The sequence below is a fragment of the Myodes glareolus genome, chromosome 2 (genome assembly GCF_982192425.1).
Source record: "Myodes glareolus chromosome 2, mMyoGla1.1, whole genome shotgun sequence".
In the NCBI taxonomy this organism is placed as follows: Eukaryota; Metazoa; Chordata; class Mammalia; order Rodentia; family Cricetidae; genus Myodes; species Myodes glareolus.
The window spans coordinates 35,115,503-35,140,184 of NC_142027.1; the positions used below are offsets into that span (position 1 = coordinate 35,115,503).

The window sequence follows — 24,682 nt, forward strand, 5'->3', positions numbered from 1 at the left end:
TACTTTTCTCAACGTGGACTTCCCATGGTTAATATTCTGTAAATATTTTTCCTTACTTGTTAAAAAATTAGAAACAAAATAAATTGGCTTAGAAAAGAATTTTTTTTTTTTTAGAAAAGAAAATTTTAAACTAAAACTAATGTGTGTGTGTGTGTGTGTGTGTATACGCTGTCCCCACCCGACTCCACCTCTGTGTTACGTGCAGAGGCAGAATGGATGAATTATTGGGGGAGGGTTTCCTAGTTCTTAGTGTCTTAAAATTAAAATAAACACTGAATTCTAAGAACAATTAAATACCTCAATTTACATCATTGGTCCTTAAAAAAAAACTGCAATTATTGATTTAATCTAGTTGAAACTAATCAAGTGAGTAACTCCTGATTTTGCTCGAAAACTAAAAGGAGTGGAAAACTGCTACCTAAATGGCTACCAAGCCCAAGTCTCATCGGCAGTCGAGATGCTCCTTCGAAATCGAGAACAGACTTTGGTTCAGACTGGTTTTCACCCGTTTTTCTCGTTGCCTTCGGTTGCAAAACCAAACTCTTACTACTTCTTTCTCAAGATTCAGTTCTTCAGCCATGCGCATGATCTCCTGAGAGGAAGGCTTGCTCTGCTGTCCAAAGTGCCTCTCCAGAGCATCCTTAGCTGCAATACTGGGGTGAGGAGGGTGGGGGTGGTTGATTGGGGGAGGATAGAGTTTGGGAGGAAATTATGTCTCTTTCAATGAAGTTTTTGGAAGAATAAAATGAGGCTTACCTTTCTAAATATTACCACGAAGGAGTAACTTATAAATTCTGAAAACACTAGTGAAAGACAAATATATGATTTTTTTTTTTTTACACAGAGGTATGTCTTATTCCAGATAACCTTACCAAAATTAAATGCAAAAACTAAGAAACCCAGGTTCTCTCACTTTATGCCACAAGGGGGCACCAAGTTCTTGACAAAGCAAAGACGTTGAGGGTCTTTGAAAGCACAACTGCTCCCTGCCCACTCATCACCTACCCCAGCCATCCAGTGTTTATAACACAGGAAATGTGCAATGGACAGCCACCTGAGATAAAACCTTCTGCTATTTCCTATTAGTGCCTCACAGAAACAACAGTATCACTAAATCATACTGCAGGGTTGTCAGGAGAGCGGTCCTGATAGACCTTGGACTGATACACTGCTGTACTCCTTTTGTTATTTTTAGTTAAGATACTGCAGGAGCTGGGAAAGATGAGAAGATAACCTTGTATCTTCAAGGCCATCAGTGAATGGTCTGGTTACCATTTGTAGCCAAATGTCTGTGTCAAACCAGTGAATCAAGCCACACGGATTTGTTCATGAAATGTTAAAACAGATGCTGCCTTTATTTCTCATGAATTTGGTTTTTGAAAACATTTTCTGTTTCTTCGATTATTTCTATTTCTCTCACGTTGTTGCTCATATACTACACTGTAGTGATTCCACGTGAACACTATTTTTTTTCTTTCTCTAGCAAATCTACTCTCAAAGGAACACCTACCTGATTGTTGTTCTCCGTTTCCTTTTCCTCTCGTTCGCTCCCACTTTTTCATTGCACAAAGCTGGAATGTGGGAAAGAGATAACAAAAATAGAAAGTGATTTTAAACTAGCATTTGGGGTTTCAATTTTTCTGTATAAAATAATGCAAAGTACGATTGTCGTGCATTTCTGTCTTAAGTGTTTGTAAACTAGGCCATTTTACTTTGCATTCTGTAGAAAAAAGTATTAAAGCAAAGTAAATGTAAATCTTGTAAATATGATTGTTTACACGCCCATTGTAAATGCTTCGAATCTTACTCTTTTTATTTCACCTATGTGTGTGTGTGTGTGTGTGTGTGTGTGTGTGTGTGTGTGTGTGTGTGTGTGTAGGTATGGGTATATGAGTACAGGTGCTTGTGGAGGCCAGCAGAGGACATCAGATCCCTGGGAGCCGGAATTGCAGGTGGTATGAGCTGCTGGGAATGCAGCTCCAATCCCCTGCCAGAGCAGTGTGCTCTGGATACCTGATCTGCCCCTCGTGCCCCGTGTACCTGGTTCTTTCTCAAGTCTTGCCACTAGTACACATACATTATGTGCTGTGTGTGTGCAAATGTGTGTGTGTGTGTGTGTTAGAATACCAAGCTTTTATTTTTATGATGGTATTTACTTAACATACTGTTGTGAACACTAGATCAGGCTGTAAAAGTAGCTCCTGTAAGTTACTCCAGGATAACATAAGTCCAGGAAATGTGGATATTGAATATCCAGTATTTTATGCTGATGGTTTGATTTTTTAGAAAGTTTCACCACGCAGTGTGTGCTTTCTTAGGTTAATTTGTTTCTACACTTGCATCACATTGGTCTACTCCCCTCCCCACCTGTTCACCAAGACACTTATTTTTCATTTCAAAGAAATTAAAAAGTACTCCATCCTCTTGCCTCTGCGTACACCCTGCCTCCCCTAGTGGTCCTTAGCGGTCCTTAGCAACTACACCACTGCACAGGCTGCACAGATTCGCCCCAGTACCTCCTACTTGCTCGGCTTCCTCCAGCCACTTGGATAATATTGCTTTCAGTTTGCATGCATTTTTGAAACTGAGCTGCAAGTTTTCAAACCGGCAGATTGTTGTTTGGCTGAATTCTGAGCCATGCACAGCAGCCAGAGCTTCGCCCACGTTTGTCTGGGTGTATCCTGTGAAAAGGTGAGAGACGGCCTTATCTCCAGCTTAACCAGGAAGGTCAGGGTGCGTCCACTAGCACACGTGCTGAATCTTTGTGAATTACCCTTTAAAAATTCCATAATTGTAAATAATGCTTACAATGTAGCATTATTTAGATTTAGCATATAATTACAAAGTACACTAAAATGTTTCTCTAGTTGATAAATTACTTTTTCTCTTAAAATCAAAAGGACTCGCATGTAAACATAATGTTAGTGAACAGATACCATGTGAGTCCTAATACTTGATAATGAACTTGGAAATTCTTGGTCTTTTTATCATGATTATCAAATATGATACATGCTCAAAATATTTGACCCATCAAGTATAGTATACAAAATGTACAGTGTTAGATCAAGCACACTTTTATGTATGAAAATTTTTTAGCAATTGTTACACCAAATAAAACTAAGATTGAGGTTTACTTTGCCAAAAAATATTTCATTCAAAAGGCTGGCTATGGTCCCACATTTTATTCCTAACTCCACACACATTTACTATTTTATTGGGTAAAACATCTATTGCCCAGCAAAAGGTCTCTATTAATTGCCCTGAACATCTCTAGCATATAAAGTAAAATAAGCCATCAACGTATAATTTAAAATTTCCATAGCAATATAAACATAATGGAAAATAAGAATGATAATGAAGTCCCCTGCTGTTTATTACATGTTCTCAGTATATATTATTTCAGGGCCTAGGGCTATACACCTTATGTATAATATGACTGCATATGATGTACACCAATAGATGTCATTATACATTACCTATGGCTCATTCTGTCAGTTCAGAGGTTTGAACTATCATTTCAGCCCATTTAAAAAATATATTATTTCATGAATTTGAACCACAATTAGCTGTTATGGTTATTCCATTTTAAAAATAGTTTTCAATAGCAAAGGAGCAGTGGCTTGGAATAGACATTTACAGAAATGGAGACATAAATGATTATCAGACAGTAATGTGAATAACAATACTTTAAAATGAAATTTAACATTTTCACTAAAACTACAGTGCCGGGTCACTTTGTCTTTTCAAAGGTCCCGAAGACTAAGAGCACACTGATCCTCAGCTGCTGCTCACTTATTTCATAGTCTGCTCATTTGCTCTCTGCTGGAGACAGAAAAGATATCTGTGATGGTAAAATTCTGTAGACATGAGTTTGACGACATCTATCAAAATACATTAGTGTTTAATCAACAATTTGGTGCATGCATTTTCTGTTCACATATGAATATTGATGCAAAAAAGTCACAAGAGACTAAAACCATGTAAGAGACCTAGATAAATAATAATAGATAAATAAACTCATGTATTTATATTTATAAGGGGGGGTAGTCAACAGATTCATACATACCCCTAAGAAGTGAACTCTGAAAAACTCTCAGCTCACCAAAATTATCTGCATAAAAGAATATATGCACTTGCTTACCGATGTGTGAGATAGCTCTAGAAAGATACCCAAGAAATGTGAAGAAGAAAAGAGGAGCAGATGATGGAGTGTCATTTACATTTTCATCGTTTTAAATCATATGATTGAAGTATCTATTCAAAATGTCAAGTAAAATATTTAATAAAGGGGTCACTTTAAAGCTAATCTTGAGGTAGACTCAATATAAGAAAGCAGCATTAACTTAAAAGTATGTGCTTTCATCCTGTTAAGAATTTACAAGAAATTAAAGAATTTTGATGTGTTTTAGTTTTCCCAATTTGACAGGAGACACAGAGAATGTGAAGCCTCTTGGATTTTCATGCAGAGAATAAAATATTTCCCAGTAAAGAAAGTAAGATTTGCAAATGAAGTTGTTTGACCCATAGCAGTTAACAAAGGCATACCTAACTTAATTCTTCTCACTTTAAATTCGTTGGCAAATTGCTCAAGTTCTCGGATTTCTGGGGAATCCATGTCAATTGGCTCTTCAACCAGTTTACTTTTCCTCCTGAGTTCCTGCTTGAATTCAGAGGCTGTGGGGTCCTCCGCCAGGAGAGGCTGGTGCAGGGGAGGAAAGCCATGACTCAGGGTGTGATCCGGAAACTTGTACAGACAGGGGGTTAAACCGCCTGCGGGTAAAGAGAGAGCGAAGGACTGTTGGTGATTATGTCTGGTTCTCTACAAGCAACACGCTGTTAGAACGTAGTTGTATATTAAAGCATCACAACTTTCAGTTTGTTTTTCAATGAAGGACTTTGTAGTACAGCCCAGGCTGTGCAATTCTGCTGCCTCGGCCACCCAGGTGCTCGGATTATGATTATGCGCAATGCCACATTGATTCAATCTTAATTTTTACACCTTGCCCTATGCTCAGTGTCCTAAAGCAGGATCCAGAGTAGGTTGTTAGTTGGCATGAGATTACCTTCCACCTCCCCCAGAGGGACAAAACCAAAGGAGGAGACAATTTTAAATAGCTAAATTATTTTCTAGTTCTCTCTCAGGAAGGGTGCAAGGTTTTGTTTTTTTCTTGTAAAAGACATGTATTCCTGAGAGTCTGGGGCTCAGATCTAACCAGATTGCATGCATTAATCTTTGTCATCTTAATTATTTTAAAAAGTGACCTCTACTGTTTGCTATAACCAAGGCACAAAGTGTTGGACTCCATGCTATATAGAGAAATTCTTGTAACTGAGAAATTAATATTATGATAATATTTTGATAGTGAATGCTTAACTTCAATTAAAAAGTGAGCATGTCTTTTAAATTTGATAAAAACAGATAAAACTTAGAATACACAAATGTAGTTAAGTCGATTTAATGAGTCAGAGAAACGAAAGGTAAGTTTAGAACTTCTACTAAAATACTGTGTGAAGCTTTCTTAAAAAGTAGACAACATATTGGAAAATAAAAAAAAAGCAAAAATAAAATGCAAAGGAAGGGATCATTCTAGACAGGAAAGGGAGTTCTCCCTAGAGGGTGCAGTGCTTGCTTCCTGCACTGAGTATATGCTCTAGGAAGTAAGGATGCACTGAAAAATGTATACATTTCAGAGTTCACTGGAAAAATAGATTCCACCTCAGTTCAGGATCCTAACTGACAAGGTGGCAAAGAAGAAACTTTTCAAGATATTCTGTTTTACTTTTTCTTCATTGACAAATTACTATTTTTATTATTGGAGATTTCACTTCTGCTTATATTAAATGTCATGTATAACCAAGTACTGAATAATTCATTAGTCTCGTGAGTATATATAAACACTAAAAGCCAAGTTTCAAAGAGTACATACAGTAATTATTCTCAGAAACATTAAAAATATAATGATATATCACACCTGCACTCAAGATTTAAAGAAATTAGTAATAATAAAATATGTAACTCTTTCAATAATATATAAATATTTAATAAGCAATAGTGCAAGTCAGCAAGTTTTTAGCTTATATTATTTATATAAGAATATGTAATAATAAAACTCAATTCTATTCAATAGATATAACATAATTTTTTAATGAAAATTAAGTATATAAATCCTGGGAGGTTAAATTAAATAGTATGAAATAAATTCAACTTTAAATTCAGGTGTGATAACGGTTTAAAGAAAAACCTTTTTCTTTTTTGGTGTATTTAATTTTTTTGTGCATAAATTTTTACTTGCATGTATGTACCACATTTAAGCCTGGTTCCTGTGGAGGTCTGAAGAGACTGTCAGTGACCCTGGATCTGGGGTCAGAGATGATTGTGAACCACCATGTGGGTGCTGAGCACCACACTTCAGTCCTTTGCGAGAACATCAAATGCTATAAACCAAGGAGCCATCTCTTCAACCCAAGAGAGAAACTACTTTTGTTGTTTAAAAAAAAAATGTATTCTGTTCTTATGAGTTGTCCAGTTAAATTTCAGGACAGCCTTTATTTATTTATTTATTTATTTATTTATTTATTTATTTATTTATTTATTATATATACAGTGTTGTCTGTCTGTCTGCTTGCTGGTCAGAAGAGGGCACCGGATGTCATTACAGATGACTGTGAGACACCATGTGGTTGCTGGGAATTGAACTCAGGACCTCTGGAAGAGCAGTCAGTGCTCTTAACCTCTGAGCCATCTCTCCAGCCCCCCACCCCCAGGATAGCCTTTAATAAGAAATGATACTTATGCTATCCAGCCTGGTCTTTGCTTCCAATCCTCATGCCCATCACAATCCTGCAGTAACGTAAGGCCTCTCTATAGAACACTTCTCTCTATTTCATGCTGTCAGGTTTCTTTTCCATCTAAAACTAAATGAGTTAGAAAGGAAAAGATGTTTATCTATGCCGCAATTTACAATCTAGGAAGTCTCTGTGTAAAGAAACCAGTAATTTCCTTTCAGGTAGTAGCTGCCTTATTTATACACAGTAGTCACATGGACTGAATTCCACTGACTTAGAAAAAAACACGACTTTATTTTCCAGTCCATACTCAGGTAACTCAAACAACTCTCTCTCAAAGCTTTCCTGAATTTAAACGCATTAGGTCTCCTCTACTCAATCTTTTTCAGGCAGAACTGGAAGAATTTAAAAAGCGCATTAGCAGTGAGTCACTCCGGGGAAATCCGAGGGTCGTTTTTCTTAGCACAAACACTCTCAGAAAGCTGATGCTTGAAAAGTCATTGAAAGGAGTCAATGAAAAATGAGCAGGAAATCCCAAGTTGCAAGGTTTAGTGACCACAGTAAGTGTGAAAACGTGACATGTGGTGAAACATGGAGCATCCATGAAGCACCCATGATTACATCCGTTGCATCATCATCTTCATAGAACTTGCCTGCCTGAGCACCGCTCCCTAGCAGCTAGCATCACAATCAGACAGAATTCTCTTCCCAACCTATGACTTGGTCTGTGGAGCATGGGGAATGGTGATACGGTATGAATAACAAACTCTTTTTCAAATCTTCTCAAGCCTGGATTACTTTAGGACAGAGTGAGCCATGCAACAGAAATCTCAAAAATCTTTCATAAAACACTGGTAAAGCAACACCACTGTTGGTCTGAACGAGGATGCCTGCGAAAAGCTTGGAAATGCTGGAGCCCTGTTCATGCATTTCCATGCATGTTTCTCACAATGCACACTGATCCACTTTGGCTTCTCTGAATTGTTCTCTGTGTCTTTATGTGTGGTAGATGTGGCAGAAGACAGATAAATCTTTCACAGCAGGCACGGGGGATAGAAGAAGAGACTGCCTTGCAAGCTGTTGACTCAACCCTTCATGCTTTGGGCTAAGTTGCCCTCCTGCATGTGACTGAGAACATCTCAGGCTAAGTGGTGTTATCAGAACAAACAACAGAAGCAGAGGGGCATGGAAATACATGTCTGCATCATAACTGTGCACAGGAACAAATAGTAAAATATTTCTACTTATTTTCCCCTTTTTACATATACATTGACCAGCAAACCATGTTCAAAACTGACCATTTTCCCATTTTTGAGGACTGTATATACTGTCTGAACCAGACATGGGTTCACAGTTTATTTGACAAAATAAGTTTAATTGGCACACGGCCATAGCCACGTGTTTCCATCACAGCCCAGAACTACTCTCCTGCCCCAAGAACGGTGAGGTCGCTGAAGCAGAGAGCTTAGACTGTTTCCAGTCTAGCTCCGTACAGAAGAGGGCTGCGAAGCATCAAGAAGGAAAGGCACCGCAGTGCTGCTGGGAGGCCTTTCTTGAGGAAAAGCCAGCTGTCTTCCTGGGACAATCCCACCATCTTGGGACAAAAGAAAAAGAAAACAGGAAGGGCGACAGAGAAGAGAGAACAGGGAAGGGATGGGAGGAATGAAAAACAAAAGGCAAGAAGCTGAAGGGAAAAGCAAAAAGGATGATCAAGAGATTTCTATGATCTTGTTTTGCTCCCTAACAGAAACTTTTTTTTGCCCTTTCTCTTAAAATGTACTTTTAAATTAAGGACTTTCCCTCCACGTCAAGGCTTAGCTGCTGTGCCACATTCCCAGTGGGGTCCTTGCTCTTTGCCATGAGACTGGTGTACCCAGTAACCGCAGGACGGTGGACAGAAGAGCCTCCATGCTTGCTTCCTAAACTTCACTCAGCTTTAGAAGCTGAGAGCCAAAGCAAGCTAAGATACTCAGGAGCCCAAGTGTGGAGCTTTTTATTTTGGACTGGAAGTTTGCTTCGCTTTGTGTTTTCTAGCAGGTTTCTGGAGAACATCTGTAATGCCCTCATGTGGTTTATACTGTAGACTGCTGACATTACATCTCAATACTAAGGAGTAGAGAGGAAGAAGCAAATGATCATGTCTCTCTGAGGAGAGCAAAAGGAGAATGTTAAGTTATTACAAACCTGCTTCAACAAGAACTTGATAGAGGGGTGTCATTAGTTAATGGTGTACCTTTTTGCTGTTTCTAGTCCAGCCAGTCACTCTCTTTAGCTGGTTAGTGCCAGGCCCTTCATCAAAGGATTTAAATCCTCCTCACCAACCTGACAAAAATCACAATAGCTCTTCCCTTCCTGTGAGCTAATTTAACAAAATATTAAAATAAAATGCTCAGACTATGGGCAATACTATATCTATATTAAAAATTTCCACACCCTTTGAAACAGTTATTCCAGTAGTGGCACCTCACAGGTTACACAACATCAAACCTGCCCATAAAGATGCGTTTGTGGATCTTGATGGAGAGTCTGACATTTCAGAAAATACAAATGACACGGCCAGGTTTCTATCATCTGTTTTATACCATGCCTTCCTTGTTTTTGAATGGCTATATTTTATGACCCAATTTGTGCAGCTTCCCTGGGAATGAAAGCGGGAAAATTCAGATTGTCTGAGATTTAATCTGCAATGAAGTGCATGCTAATGCTGAGTATATGTCAAGAACCAGGCATGCTGACAAATTATAGAGAATATAATATTTTAATGACATCCCTCTCAGAAATATTCAAATATAGTCTCTGTGCACCATGGTGAGATTTCATTTTAGTGATGAAATATAATTCAATTTGTAGGCTACAATGATACCTCTAAATCTTGATACGACAGTTGTGTTCATGATGTCACTAAACCAGACTTTGGATATGTTAAAAGTCTTTCATGGGTCTTTCCCCATGACTATATTGAGATTAAAAAAAAAGATAAAAAGAAAGAAAAAAGAAAGGAAGGAAGGAATAAAGAAAGAAAGAAAAAAGATAGATAGATAGACAGACAGACAGAGAGATAGATAAACACTGAATGGGAGAGGGTGTGCAGAGTGCTGTCAGCTACCTCTCAATGGGACCCTGGCCTGCTGTCGCCAGTGCTAGGGCAGGCAACGTTATAGGACTCTGAGGCTTGCTATAAACTCTCTAGATTGTGGGGCCACTTTATTAAGTCCAAGGGATGTGGTACCTAAAGGAAGCAGGACAAGAGATAATTAGCCACTGGTCTGTGGCTGATGTATGTGCGTGTGTAAGTAGATAAATATATGTGAATGTGTATATGTACGTGTTGGTTGGTTTGGTTTTCATACTAACTCAAATCAATGGGCAAAAGCTTTTTGAGGAAATAGGGAACTTCAGGTGCACAGAGATTGCTGGAAATCACTGTGCCAGAACTTTCCTCCAGCAGAGAGCAGTATGCGACCACATGCTTGTCACTTTCTGTTTAGACACTCAAGGTTCTGTGAAAGCTAAAGAAAGCTTTCTACTTTCCCTCCGACAGCTAATTGAGGATAGTTTGCTAATCCACAGCTGTTATTGTTCGTCAGTGAGCTTGTTGTTCTTGTAGTTTATGAATACTGATTAATTAGATGGTTTATAAGTAATGGATTTTCAAAGAAAAAGTGCCTTAGCTTTAGATAGTCCCTCATTATTGAAAAGTAAAACCAGGTTGGAGAGACAGCTCAGGGGTTAAGAGCAGTGGCTGCTTTTCCAGAGAACCTGCATTTGATTCCTGGCACCCACATGGGCGCTTACAGCTGATTATAATTCCAGTCCCAGGGGTTCTGAGAGCCTGTTCTGGCCTCTATGAGCAATTCATGAAAATGACACACAGACATAGCAAACAAAGCACCCATAAAAATAAAATGAAAATATATTTTTTAAGAAAGAAAAACCAAGGTTTATAGGCAACCATTAAAACACAGCTCTTTGAAGGAGGTGGGTAAAGAGGTGGAGGGGAGTTTGAAAAAGGGAAACAAAATGGTTAAAATTTGTTATATAAAAATAAATTAAATAAAATATATTTTTAAAAGAATGCCAGCCTTCATTTTACCATAATGGTTAATATGTTGATTTATTCAAAATGATGTTTGGCCAAATGTAGAAAAGGCTAATGTCCTCAATGTTTTATTTTGAAATCTTAATGTTTACTGAGAAATTAGAGACTAATGAACTAAATTACTTATTCCATTTTATCTAGATATTCTAAGCATATCTCTATGTTTCTCTGTATATAATTGCTTACTTGAAGGACAAAAATGAGTATATTTTAAAAGATTTCCTCCATATTTGATTCCTTTATCCCAAATCTTTACTATCTCTGCCTCTCTTTCTCTTCCTCCTCACTCCTACTTCTACTGCTAGGTCTTAGTTTTCTTCCCTGGTGAGAGTTGTTTTCCTGCTGTAGTAACAGATATAGAATACTAAAATATTTCCTTCAGAGCAAATTAACAAATAGAAATCTGCAAACAATAATCCATATTTTTTAACTGACTAGATTATTTTCTTTAGTCATGCCCCCAAATTAATGATTTTGGGGGTGACTGGGTCTTTTAGGACACGTGTTCTCATTTCTAGTAAGCCAAGCTATCAATGGATTTACACCGACACCAGAAAGTTGACTTATACTTGAAAGAGGGGTGCATCGTGTCTCCTGAGAAGTGTGTCACCTCACCTACCTCAGTGAAGCTTCAGAAACAGCCTAGGTTTGAACTGCCGAAGCCTGAAATAGCCATTGCTAAAGTCCCTGAACACCAGGCTAGGTCTTCACTTATATCTTATATTTATCTTTCTGGAATGGGTATACAAAAGCAGTACTGTGATGAAGGAGATGCGCCATAAACCGTGGTCTCTGATGGAGTAGCCACTAGACAAACGAGAGTACTCGCCCCTGGAAATGGAGCTGATTTAGCAGAGAAAGCAAATTTTAAATTCTTATTTTAATTAACTTTCATTTAAGTAACTACTGGGTTCTACGATCCAGTATAGTATTGCTGAAGGGAATTCCGGAAAGGCAATAAAAGTGGCATCTCATAACTTCACGGTAGTAAGTTAAAAGGCAAGCAGACAACAGCAAAACCATGCAAAGTTCACGCAAGAGTCACCCTGGAGTTTCTGAGAGCCTCACAGGGTACACTTCTTCTTCTGGCAGATCTACCACTAACTTCCAAGCCCAAAGACCAGAATTCCTGTTAGTCTTGTTACCATTCTCTCTGGTCCAGAACCCAACATTTTCCCCAATTCAAGATCATATATAAAGTTTTTCTTACCTGCCATCACTCCATAGGTGGATGGCTGATTTCCATAATGACAGGAAGGCACAGAATAATGAAGTCCTGTCGCTGTATTTCCCACAGTTGTCATCGAAAAATACGTGTGCAAATATTTAGGAGTTTGGATCAAAGACAAAATAGACGGGACTGGTAAGAAAATGCATGAGGATTCAAGACACATTCAACTCATTTCAAAATCACACACTTATGCGATTCTTAAACTATATGCCAGTATGTGCTTTCTTCCTCGCTGGCAATTCTCTAGTGAGCAGACAAGATATGGCAAAAGTGGACCCAAGTGATGAGATTCTATATCATAAAACTAGACTTGTATGTTCTATGTTGAGGCTACAAGTATCTCACAAAGAGAGGTGAGAAGAGAGTGAACCCCAGCTCTTTGAGATTTGAAAAATGTTGCGGGTTCCGTCCAGTGGCTATTGCACCACCACCATTGATGAGAAGCCTGAGCATCATTGTGTCGCACAGTGTTATAAGGAGGGTGTCTCTGGAAGAACCTAAGAGACTCCTAAATCGTCATAGCTGATAAATTCCTGATTCCTTTTGCTAAAGAGAAAATGCCAGAGCAAGGATTTCCTTGTTTAGATACAATCATGAAAATACTGCGGCTTAACACTTATGACAGTGTTAAGCCCAAGTATCCTGTATTTGCAGGTTTTTTCATGTGCGCAATATATAGAAAATTTTTAATGACAAAGTCAGTCAAAAAATAAGTTCCTTTCTTGCTGAAGGTTGTATATACACGTAATTCTAAATATAGATGTATGCTTCCTGAAATTGGTGTCCATTTAGAAACAAGATATGAACTATAAAACGTATATGAAGTTTTAAACACAAGTCACCATTTAACAGCAGAAATGTTCAACAATAAAACTATTAGAAAAAGTTTTCCCATGTATTTACTTCCTCATTTTTCTATTATAATTCTAAATAATTTATAATATAATTTAATAATTAGGTTTTTATAATGAACATAACAATTTTTTCAAATAAATAGCACACAGAGTATATAATTGGAAGTACATGATATAATTAATGAAATGAGGTCTTTTCATAGAATAAATACATTTTGTCTAAATATAGAACAATATTTCATTGTAAAAATCTGCATAAATTTCCATCTATAACTGATATAGAGAGTTGTGAAGTAATTTTACCATATAATGGTTACACAGAAAATTTTCAGTATTTATTTAAAAAATTCAATGTATTATGACCATATTTAATACCTAAGGGCTTTCATTAAAATAATTAGTTCTAATTTCTTATCTAACTACATGTATATATAATTTGGTAGAAAGATTATAAATCATTAAAAATAATTAAAGGAAACATTTACAAACTGTTTTATTTAAAATAGTTATATGATATTCTTTTTTTGATTTTAGGAAGTTGGATAAAAGATAGGTTAATTTATTAAATGCTTTGCTATATATTTTTAAATAAATCTATAGAAATTAAAGATACATCATTTTGCTATATCGTTATTTTAATCTCAAATTTTACTTTCCTACTGATCAAATATTCTTCTTATAGTCAATTAGAAAGATATAATATTTTTCTAATTCTCAATCTATAAAATGTATTGGTTTAAAAGTGTGATTGTATTGTAATGATTTAGATTGTTTATGGAACTGTTTATAGGATTATTATAGGATTAAATTATTTTAGTATTATATTTTACATCAAATATATTTCATCACACTCTCAAAATTACCTTTTAAATTAAACTGTGGGAATATTTCGTAGATTAAGTGATGTTGCCAGGGTCAACACGTCTAATCTCCTGATTATTTAAAACCAGCCAAAGATGAATGAAAGAGCTTCACAAATGTTTGGAAACTGCATCGTTGTCATAAGCTGTTTAATTGTTTTAAATCATAAGATAAGCCCAAATTTTTATTTCTTCAAATAAAAAATTGTATTTCATTTCTCCATCAGAGTCAATTACATTTAAACAGATGAAAGGTGAATACAGATCGCTATCACATGGAAAAATTCAGTTAGTTCAAGGAGCCAGCCATCTGTAAACAGACTTTAAGACCATTTGTTATTGCATTAAGTGCAAATATGTTAGCAAAGAACATATGCTTGCCCGTGCCTAGTGCTGATCTCCAGTTTGTTTTATTTAGGAATATAAAGGCAAATTTAAAAGTTATTTCTAAAACTCAGTCTTGAGAAAGTTGAACTCTCCGAGCTTTAAATGTTCTCTTGCTTTCTTTTCTAAGTTTAATACTATGTATTTTAATGCAAGTTTAATAAAGCATTTAATTATTTTATTCATTAAAGCTCTCTTTGGTTTGTGTTGGGAATTTTTTGGTTTATTTTTAATCAGGCTTATGTTTGTTTAAAGATAGTAACAAATATAATTCGAAAATGAAATACATTTTTAATATAAAGTAGTAGTGCCTATTTAACATTAAAGTATTTTAGACTATTTCATTTTGATCTCTATCCATAAACATCTCTATTAAAATAGTTTCCGAGAGTGAAAACGCTAAAGCTCATTATTTGCTATGTAGAAAAATAGTTCTTCAGTTGTAGAGGGAACCAACAAATTCACACATGACTTTCCTTACTAAGTTTTCTATATTCTTAGGCAACTTAATATTTAACTAAAGCAAACTTTAGGAGGGAAATGGAACAGAGACATTATTCCCCAGAAAGATTCATCGCATCAGTTCTGCAGGCTGTAGGCCCAGCGGTGGAAGTCAGTACCTGTAGACATCACGTTGGTGGCGTGGTTGGAGACTGGGAGGCACTCAGCGGCACTGTGATGCATTATCAGAGGCAGAGCTGCAGAAGCATCAGAATTCAGAGGTATAAAGGTATCAGCCGAAGTGAAAGATTGGCAACTCATTCCCGCAAGAGAGTAGAAAAATAAGACCCGCTGCTTGCCAGATCACTTTTATTACATTACTGTATCAAAGGGCCGATTCACCTGCATATATACATCAGGAAGGCTCTGAGGCACCAGGAGGGTGCGGACGAGTATTTATACCGTGAGGAGATCCATTTATACATGTTAATAGCTTTTTCCCAGGAGTGTTGCTGTGTCAACTCGAACTATCTTTCTTACCCAAGTATTATCTGTGCACAAGGAGGAACCTGGTTGTGGGGTACAAATTGAGGGGAAGGAAAAACCGCAAACTTTGTTTGCTATCTTTAATAAATGAGATCTTTGGGGAAGAATCAGAAACTTCGAAAAGGTGTTTCTTAAAGTTAAGAAGTGACAATGAATTGAAAACTATGTGTCTTTAGGTTTCTAATCTAATAAAAGCCTTAAATATGAGATATTTTCCTTTTGGTGAACTTCTTAAATAACATTCAAAGTAGTATTAAACCAGGAAAATCATACTATATAATTTTAACAAGTGGAGAACTTAAGGGCCGGGAAATGATGGTTCGGGGGTCAGGGTGCTGGCCACACAAGTTCGATGACATGAGTTCTGTACCTGGAGCCTGTGTAAAGGTGGAAAGAGAGGACCAACTCTACAGACTGTCCTCCAGCTTCTGAATGCATGGTGTGGCATGTAACTTCACACATATACATCATACACACACACACACACACACACACATGCAATACTAGCAACAATGTTTAAAGTAATGAAATGTTTAAGTTGATACTTTGGAAGGCACGGTAGAGGAAATAAGACAGCTCATGTGCTGTTAGTTATAAGTTTTTAAATTCAACAGCGCATGTTTATGAAAAAAGTACAAGAGCAATTCAAAGTTGTCCTGTGAGGATACAGTGGAAAGATTTTAATAATGCATAGTACTGTGCAGAGAAGACAAGCAGAAGTGACGCCATCTTTCCCTTGATTTCAGTGTATTGATTAAAAACCTCACACCTCTTCCTAGCTACTGACAGGATTCAGAGACAATTTTCTGTCTCCATCCCCACAAGTGATGTAGCATGCACCCTTGACAAGCGGCTCTGAAGCACAGGCTAGGATTTGCGCCATTCTACTAAAGATGCTGAGGTAACAATGTTAGTACTGGTTACATACTTCACACACAGATATATTGACAATTAATGATAATGAAATGCATATGCAATCGATTCAAACATAAGCATCAGCCTCCAGATATTCTGATAACTTTTGTATATAAATGGTATGTTGGATTTTGAATCACCGTGAAATACACCTGGAGGGAACAAATTTTAAAAATCACATCTACTCAGAGGTTTCAGTTTATGGTCAGCCGGCCCCTGTTGCTTGGACTGAGATTAAGAAGAATGTCATTTAGGCCAGAACGTGTGATGGAACAGGGTGTGTCTTCTGAAAAAGGAAAGAGAAGGACAATTATGAAAAGCCAGGCTACAAGAAACCCTTGAAGAGCACACCCCAAGAGGCCTACTTCCTCTAACCAGGTCTCACTTCCTCAAATTTCTATCAACTCCAAAAACAATGTCCTAGTTAAGAACCCAGGCTAGGGGACCCTTTCATATCCAAAACACAGCAATGAATGAATGCACTAATATTAATAGAATGCAAACAAGGATAATAGAGAAGTAGAAGTGAAGGCAAGGGTTTGACAGTACTGAAATGAGGACCATATAGCATCAGTATCTGAATGCTTTTAGTATGGTGTGTTTAGAGATATAATTGACTGCCTTACACTAAATTTGTTATTAATATTGACAACACTACAACTCCAAGAATCATGAGCACATTGATCAGCAACCTGTAGGCATCCTGAACAAAAATTATTAACGTATTATTAATTATTAAATTATTAATATTAGAGATTGCCTGAAAAACACTGTTTTTAAAAATGCCATCTTTCTCAGTCTGGATTTGAAGCACAATTAGTCTTTTCTAACTGGAGAAAGATTTTGATAATCAAAATAATTTTTACAATCTTTCAGAGTTTGGATAATGTTCATTCTTTCCGGATGTGAAAAAGGCAAGAATGGTTGAGAGTACTTATAGGGAGATCACACTAAGGAAATTTAAAATGATTTTTGAGGGGAAATGATGCATCTAAAAGATTATACTGATAATATAGTTATCAGGATTTAAAAAAATCAATCCTAGTCACTTTAATATCATTGCATATAGTCATGGGAATATACCTGTTGAAGCTGGTCAACTTAATAATAATAAAGAAGTATAATAAAGTTTGCCTCCCTAGTTATATAAACTTTCTTAATAATTTTGATATCTAAAATTAAAAAGTCATGGTATTAGACATAATTCATCAATAAAACAATTTTAAATTTGAAACTCATGTTTTATAAAATGAAAATTACAATAGTTGAACTTTAGTAAAGCTGGGAAACAGGTATCTTCTCATTTCCAGTCTTCTCATCTAATTAGATCAGCCCCTCAAGACTATTTCTCTCAATGCCAGCATCCTTTGTCAAGGGTGGAGGCCTCTTCAGATGTCCCCCTGTTCAGTCAAACATTTGCGCTGACTTCGTCCTTGCAGGCAGCCATGTTGGTAAGACTTCATGGGTGCGGCTCCTCTGACATTTTTAGGAGATATAATATTACAGCTAATTTCTCTTCCTAAGACTGGTAAACAATTTTATATTTTCACAGAACTACGGGTAGAAGTCACAGCTCAATCCTGGGTCTCTTCCTCAGTTTCTCTTCACATTGTTTTTCAAGACAGGGTTTCTCACTGAAGAGAGACCTAAAATTCACAGATGGGCTGGAACGGCTGGTCAACAAACTGCTGAGCTCCTTATCTCTCTGTCCCCATTCCTTAGAATTCAAGATCTTTAATTCACATTTTGAATGGCTAACATGCTATCTTTTTGGATTTATAGTAGCTATTTATGTCTACGATTTTGTTAGCTGGTTCTGTTTTACCCTTTAAAATTATTTGGTTTTATTTTCCACTCACATTTGCTTTTTAATTTTGGGTATCAAATCCAGAGCCTCACACAGGCTAACCGTTTGATCTACTTCAGAGACGCAGTCTTAATCTTATGTCTTTTTAAATTGTTAAAATCAGAAATTTCTTTTGCTTTTGAACCCTTTTGTCCAAGCAAAGCATCTTCTATTTTATTGTTTGTCTTTTGAACTTATGCTAGATATTGGGATAAATAAGGGTTTAGACTTAAATATACTAATTTGGTTTTGTGTGTGTGTGTGTGTGTGTGTGTGTGTGTGTGTGTGCTTCTTAATAGCTCAGCATTTTAACTTTATCTGTTATTCAAAAGATTTTTGTGTTATCTCAGAGTCTAAAAGAGTTCTGCTTGGAAAGTTTCAATGGTGGTTCAGTGGTTATAAGTACATTCTGCCCTTTCAGAGGACTGGTTCCATTTCCAAGCTCACAACCATATGTAACTCCAGTTCCAAGGAATTCAGTGCCCTCTGTTAGCAATGTCAGGCAACAGAAAAGCACACGATGCACATACATACAGGCAAACACCCATATGTAATGTAAAAGTAAACACACATGTAAATATTTTATGTTCCTCTCCCATCTGATATTGTAGTCTCCACACAAAGTTTAAGAAATAAATTCATCATAATATTTGGAGCAAGAAGCAGGAGGAAAAGGAGTCTCAGGCCAACCTAAAATAAAGAATAAAAAATTTCTCTTGACATTTTAAACCATTACTTTGATTTGAGAGCTCAATTATAATTCAATTATGGTTTGAGAGCTCATTTTTAATTACTTAAATAGTAACAAAAATTGTAGCTCAACTTAAAAAACTAGCATCCTCGAAATAAACAATGCCGAGGATGTAATTGGTAAGTGTAGGTGGTAGACATCTTCTATGGCATATAAAGACCCCAGTTTTGGTCCTCAGGAGTGTGAATAAATATTAGACAGATTAGATACATAGATGATAGACAACTAACTTTATGAGAGATAGATGAAAGATAGAAAGCAAACAAGCAAGCAAGATAGATAGATAGATAGACATAAATAGATGATAGATAAATAAATAGGTAGATAGATATAGATATATAATAGATGATAGATAGATGATAGACGTAAATAGATGATAGATAGATAAATAAATAGGTGCATAAATATAGATATATGATAGATAGACATGTTAGATCGATTGATCGATCGATAGATAGATAGATGATAGATAAAAGGATAATAGATAGATAGACAGATATTCAAATTAAAGCATACTAAGTTTTGAAAGGTTGATCACATTTTTAAAGTATAAGCTAAGAAATAATTCTATTAAAAATAATATTAAAATTATTTATCTCTAGTTAATATAATTAAAGGGTTTTTCCATATTTGTATGTACTAATTTTTCTTTCTTAGTTTTTTTGTTACTCAGACTGGTTTTGAATCTTCTCACAGTTGTTGGGATTACAGATTAAACCAGTTTAATCTTTCCACATGTTCTCAGGATTTCATAGTCATCTAGAATGCTCAGCACATCACTAGATTATGGAGCCAAAGTTTATTGGAGCCTCTGTATTGCCTTTCATGGAAAGATGGACAAGGAAATTTGGGGGTTTCAGAGTTTCTTTACTATTAATAAGATCATAATTAATACCTCATATAGAACAATACCTGGCATGTAATAAATGGTTAACAGTTGTCCATAATTATGAATCAGTCAAGCTTTATAATAATCATGTATACTCATATAGTATGTGTCTTGATATGTTTTATCTCATTTGTCTTCACATTAATCTAGTGAGGCAAATGTCATAACAATCTGCCTAATTAAGACACAGAAGAGTAAGTTCTTATCAAAAGTCATTCATTCAGTACATGGTAATGCTGAGATAGGAATGCCAGACATTTGAACTCTGAGGACATGTACTATTGTTTTCTATTATATGTGAAGGGAATAGTTTGATCTTTACCTAAATAATGTTTTCTCTCTGTGTGTCTCTCTTTCCATCTCTGTCTCTCCCCCTCTCTCTGTCTCTCTCCCTATCTCCTCTGTCTCCCCCATCTCAACTTTTAGCGTATCTCATAGCTTCAGAAAGAAAGCACAGCAAGTTAATTCTGCAAAGTATGGCATATTCTTGCCCTTTTTCCAGCACCTTCTTCCCTATATAATGCTATGTGTACAGAGCTATCTTACATGAGTGATGTGGAGACTATTTCTTGTGGGCAATAGACAGGCAATGCAGATAGTTTAGTTTTATTCTAAGGGATATTCTATTGATGCTAACAATTATTTGTGGAGAGTCTGAGTATAAAAAATGATGAAGAAGAAATAATGAAAATGTAGGAATTTGCTTTTTGTATGAAAGTGAATCTTAATCTAAATTAATGTATTCAGTTAACCTCAGCGGCAGCAAATGAAGTCTTCACACAACTCATAACTGTTGAAAAGCTGATGAATTTTCCTTAGGGTCATGTTTAAAGGGAAAGATTACACAGCCATACGGTTTCAAAGGGGACCATGGCACATGGGAAGCCCTCGTTATTTAAACACATATCAGTCTTGTATGTCATTCTTAACTGTTTACTGATTGTGAAAAGAGCAATGAATATACATGTTATGTAGTTTATTTTTGCATAAGTTCTTTCATATCCTGAAATCAAGCTTTTTTTTATTGCCCAGGGAAGAGATAATGTCAAAGTTTTGCAATGGTGCTGAAGATGAATGTTCCCATAATGCTGTCTAAAGGGTAAGCTTGTAACTTACAGAAAATAAATGTCAAGGTGAGACACAGACTTAGGAATAATCCTTCCCCACAAGGGCCATATCCCGGCTGTACTATAGCTGGTGGGCAGATTTATCATTTGTCTCACTCAGTTAAATTGATCCAGACTTGTCCAAACAACACACTGCTGTGCCTGTGTTAATTTAATTGGAGAACCTCTTTGTTCTGTTCATTACCTAGCATTAATGTGGGAGACATAGAAGTGCATTTTAGAGTATATAAATCTTTCACAAGTGATATATTTACTATTTAGCTTCAATGGGGGAGTAAGGTCTTTATTCTTTAAACTCATAATGTTAAGGAAAATAAAAGGAACAAACGATTATCTTCTTAGCAGCCTTACTGGGTAACACAAGGATATCATATGGTGTAGCAGGAGATGAAGGCAGAGCGCAGCAAACGAGCTGATATTGTACTGAGTGAGTCCGTCCCCTTTGCGAGTCTGACTCCTTTTTCATTTAGGCATCTTTAGAGATGAAAGAAGCAGAATGTTCTAGTTACTGCAACAAGATTATTTAATTAGAATCATCTGGCGATGGCTTAGTTCATGACACACGATAATCTAACACGGGGGCTATAGAGGGAGTTGAGGTAAACGGGTGCGAGAGGGAGGGGAGAAAGGTGTTTCATTTCCTCTGGATGAGATCAAAGGATACATCCGACTCTATGGAAGAGCCCCAGCATCTTGTCTTGTTTTTAAGAGTGTCTGGCATACGTTAAGCCAGAAAGTTCAGGTAACTATTATTATTGTTGAAATGAATGAAACACTCTAAAATGTCTGTGTAATAAGCAACGACTGCTTTAAAACAGCCATAAAAGTGAAGACAAGAAGACTTACCAGAAGGTCAGATCGTGATGACACATTAGCAGGCCTTCAGGAAACAGTCTCACACGGTGTTCTGCATTGGAGCTACTCTCAAGCTGTCTGCATTCATTCTTGTTACCTTCATGGGTTTTGTTGTTTGGTTTTGTTTGTTCTGTTTTGTCGTTACTATTATATTAAAGTGCAATTTATTCTTTTTGTTTTATTTTCTCTTTCCATTCAGGAATATCATGAGAAGAGCCACTGTTTATTAGCAAGATTTTATTCTTAGCATATGGAATACAGATTGAACAGTTTAAGTTTTTTATAAATCCATACTATTTCAAATCATTTAGAAAAAGGCACATAGCTAAGTATTAAATCAATGTATGATTTGAGTAATAAAACTATGTTATTTGATCAATATCATAATAAAAAAAAAGCATAAAATAGTGTAGTGAAATATACCGAGGGCATCATGTTGTCTAAAATATTGCGAGTGCTGTTATTGGGATATAGGCATATGGTACTTCTTAGTGGCCTGCTGTCAGAAAAAAAAAATGTTTTTTTTTTAAATAATGGTGTTATGGATTTGCTGCAGGTCCCCACAAACCAAGGTGGCAGGTCCCCTGGGCGTCCCTGGCGGCTAGCCCTGTGGGCGGCGGGTGGGCAAGGGGCAGACAGATAGGCACACCATGGAGATGGGTTTGCTACAAGCTGCCTAGGTCCCAAGCAGGGACGGCTCACGAGACCATGCAGCAGGTTCCATGTGACTGCGGTGGATGGGCGCGCGAGAGATAAACATACCATACAGAATAAAGTTAGACATTTATTAGATGGGTTATGGAGGGGAAGGAAAAAGGGAAGAAGGGAGAGAGAGAGAGAGAGAGAGAGAGAGAGAGAGAGAGAGAGAGAGAGAGAGAAGGAAGGAAAGAGAGAGAGAGAGAGGGAGAGAGGGAGAGAGGGGACAGGAAGAGGCAAGGTCGGGGTCTGAGGCTGTAGGCAGCAAAGAAGTGGGCGTGGCTTTTCACTTAAAGAGACAAAACAATCATAACAAATGGCACAATGTTTTCTGAATTCAGTGTCAGATTTTTAGTGCTTGCTGAATAGCTACTCTGTTACTCGTCCTGTCAAGTGCTTTGCAATCTTACTGCAATCCAGGCTCCCTAAATTCATGTAATTTTGGTGACTTCCAAGTGATATGCTAATCTCTGTCCCATAAATATGCGAAAATGTGATTATATATGTTTCTTATAAAATGTAAATATTCTGGCTTTTAGGTTAAAAAAAAACCCAATATGCTATTTTGTGTTTTTTATTTGATCAAATATCCAAAAACATTAAAATATTCTGATCTATACAAATTATGAAACCCTTAATTTCTCCAAATATTTTGCTTATTTAGTGTAATGAGTGTACAAGTTAGTGGTGGTTAGCCTTAATTCAGGCTAAAATTTTGAATTTAGTTTTTGAGATTTCATATATGAGTATTTTGTTTACATCATTCTCTCTCTCCATTTCCTCCCTCCAGTTTTTCCCATGTCCCTTCTACTCATTCACAAACACATGGCTTCTTATTTTTTAATTATAATTGTTTTACACACACACACACACACACACACACACACACACACACACATACCATTTTAGGATTGGCTAACCTACCAGGTAGTTTGTCTCTGGGGAAGACTGATTTTCCCCCTCCTAGCAACCATTAATTACCTGTAGCTTTTCTAGTAGATAAGACCCCTATGAATTCCCTCAACCATGTTGGCATGTCAACTAGCATTGTCCTTTTTTTTTTTTTTTTAGATTCTGTTTAGGCAACCATATCGTAGACGTTGAGTGTCATGCTGAACAGGTGAGATTTGTTTGCCTCTGAAAGAGGAAATGGAGAGAACAGAATAATACAATATGTAAGAAGATAATTCCTGATGCCTTAAACACCAGAAATATTATATATATTGATGTGCCTTTGTATGCCCATGCAAATATGTGTGAAAGTGTGTGCATACATGAGATTAATTGCCATCAAGATCTTCAAGTGCTCAACCAAAGGTAAATATATTACTTCTAATGGAAGCCTAAACATTCAGTTATGAAATTTGAAAGATTTAATGACAGGTAAATGAATTAGAATTTGTATTGTGGAGATGGCAGTCTAATATTAAGCTGATTTTGTAAATAAAAGTTACTGTTGTTCCTTAACAGAAAGGACTTCTCTGTAGGGCTAACACTCTTCTTCCCATGATTCTCAGAGAACAGATAGGACGTAAAAAAAGTGCTTGACAGAGATTAAAAACAAGGTTAGATAAACTCTGAATTTTAAATAAGGCTCGTTAACCTGTATGTCCTGGGAAAAGTGTAGATAATACAACTAATGTCACTTTATAAAAAGTAACAGTGCCATGGTTATGCTTAGAACACTGTAGATAAGTGTACCTTAAAAGTGAAATCTTTGTTTAATACTTTTTCGTGGGTGCTTGGAATTAAACCTAGGGCCTGTTATGCTAGCCAGCCACTCTACCACTGAGCTAAAAGTGAGTTTTTGTGAAGTCTGATAATGAAATGGAAATTGAATCCTGTTTAAATTAGTCACTCTGTGAACTAAGAATATTTTGATTTACATCTATGCTACCAAGATTATGACGGTTACTTTCCTAATGAAAACCGGAATCCGTGATTCAGAAGTTCCAAATGATGAATGTTTGATATAACACTTCTCACTTCTTACAGGATATAAAATACAACTGCCATGATTCTGTGAGATACATGTCCGCTCCATTAGCACATGTCACCAACGAGAGCACACACTGCTGTGCGTCTACTTCATCTTACTTCACTCTACTTATTTCCAAGGGCTTCAGTAGATTTGAGTTTGAGATGAAAGAAAAGGAAGATGACAAAAGATTAGGTAAAAGGAATTGAAATGTTGGAAACAATAGATTGGCCATACATTAAGGTCAATGGAAAATTTAGTGACTAAGGACAGTTTCATGGAAAAATAAAAGGAGCAAAAGTTCACAGTTCACATGTGCCATGTGTCAAAGAAGAAGACACAGAAGCAGAAAAAGATGAAGAATCTTGTTCATGTCTTCTTAAATTATTTTCCCAGCCTCTATTCAATTTGTAATTGTTCTCCA

At 36.5% G+C, this 24,682-nt stretch overlaps 1 protein-coding gene across 2 annotated transcripts; it reads right to left on the reverse strand.

Moving 5' to 3' along the window:
• Positions 1 to 244: 244 nt before the first annotated feature.
• Positions 245 to 14,976, reverse strand: Pou1f1 (POU class 1 homeobox 1). 2 transcript variants are annotated; one of them, XM_048422785.3, is made up of 6 exons: positions 14,835 to 14,976; positions 12,096 to 12,167; positions 4,546 to 4,770; positions 2,517 to 2,681; positions 1,511 to 1,571; positions 245 to 653 (listed from the first exon to the last, which is right to left on the reverse strand). In XM_048422785.3, exons 1-6 carry the CDS (start codon positions 14,974 to 14,976, stop codon positions 443 to 445), a joined length of 876 nt encoding a protein of 291 aa, XP_048278742.1. In that variant the 3' UTR covers positions 245 to 442. The 2 variants fall into 2 exon arrangements, with proteins under 2 accessions (XP_048278742.1, XP_048278743.1); XM_048422786.3 differs by having other exon boundaries at positions 12,096 to 12,245.
• Between the last annotated feature and the right edge of the window lie 9,706 nt (positions 14,977 to 24,682).

Excerpts from the sequence above, each read along its gene's own strand:
- Pou1f1 (XM_048422786.3), bottom strand. The coding sequence starts at position 14,976 with ATGAGTTGCCAATCTTTCACTTCGGCTGATACCTTTATACCTCTGAAT. Across the intron at positions 12,246-14,834 it reads CACCAACGTGATGTCTACAG|TCCCGTCTATTTTGTCTTTG; the intron begins GTACTGACTTCC and ends TTTTCTTACCAG. Across the intron at positions 2,682-4,545 it reads AGTGAGAAGAATTAAGTTAG|GATACACCCAGACAAACGTG; the intron begins GTATGCCTTTGT and ends ACCTTTTCACAG.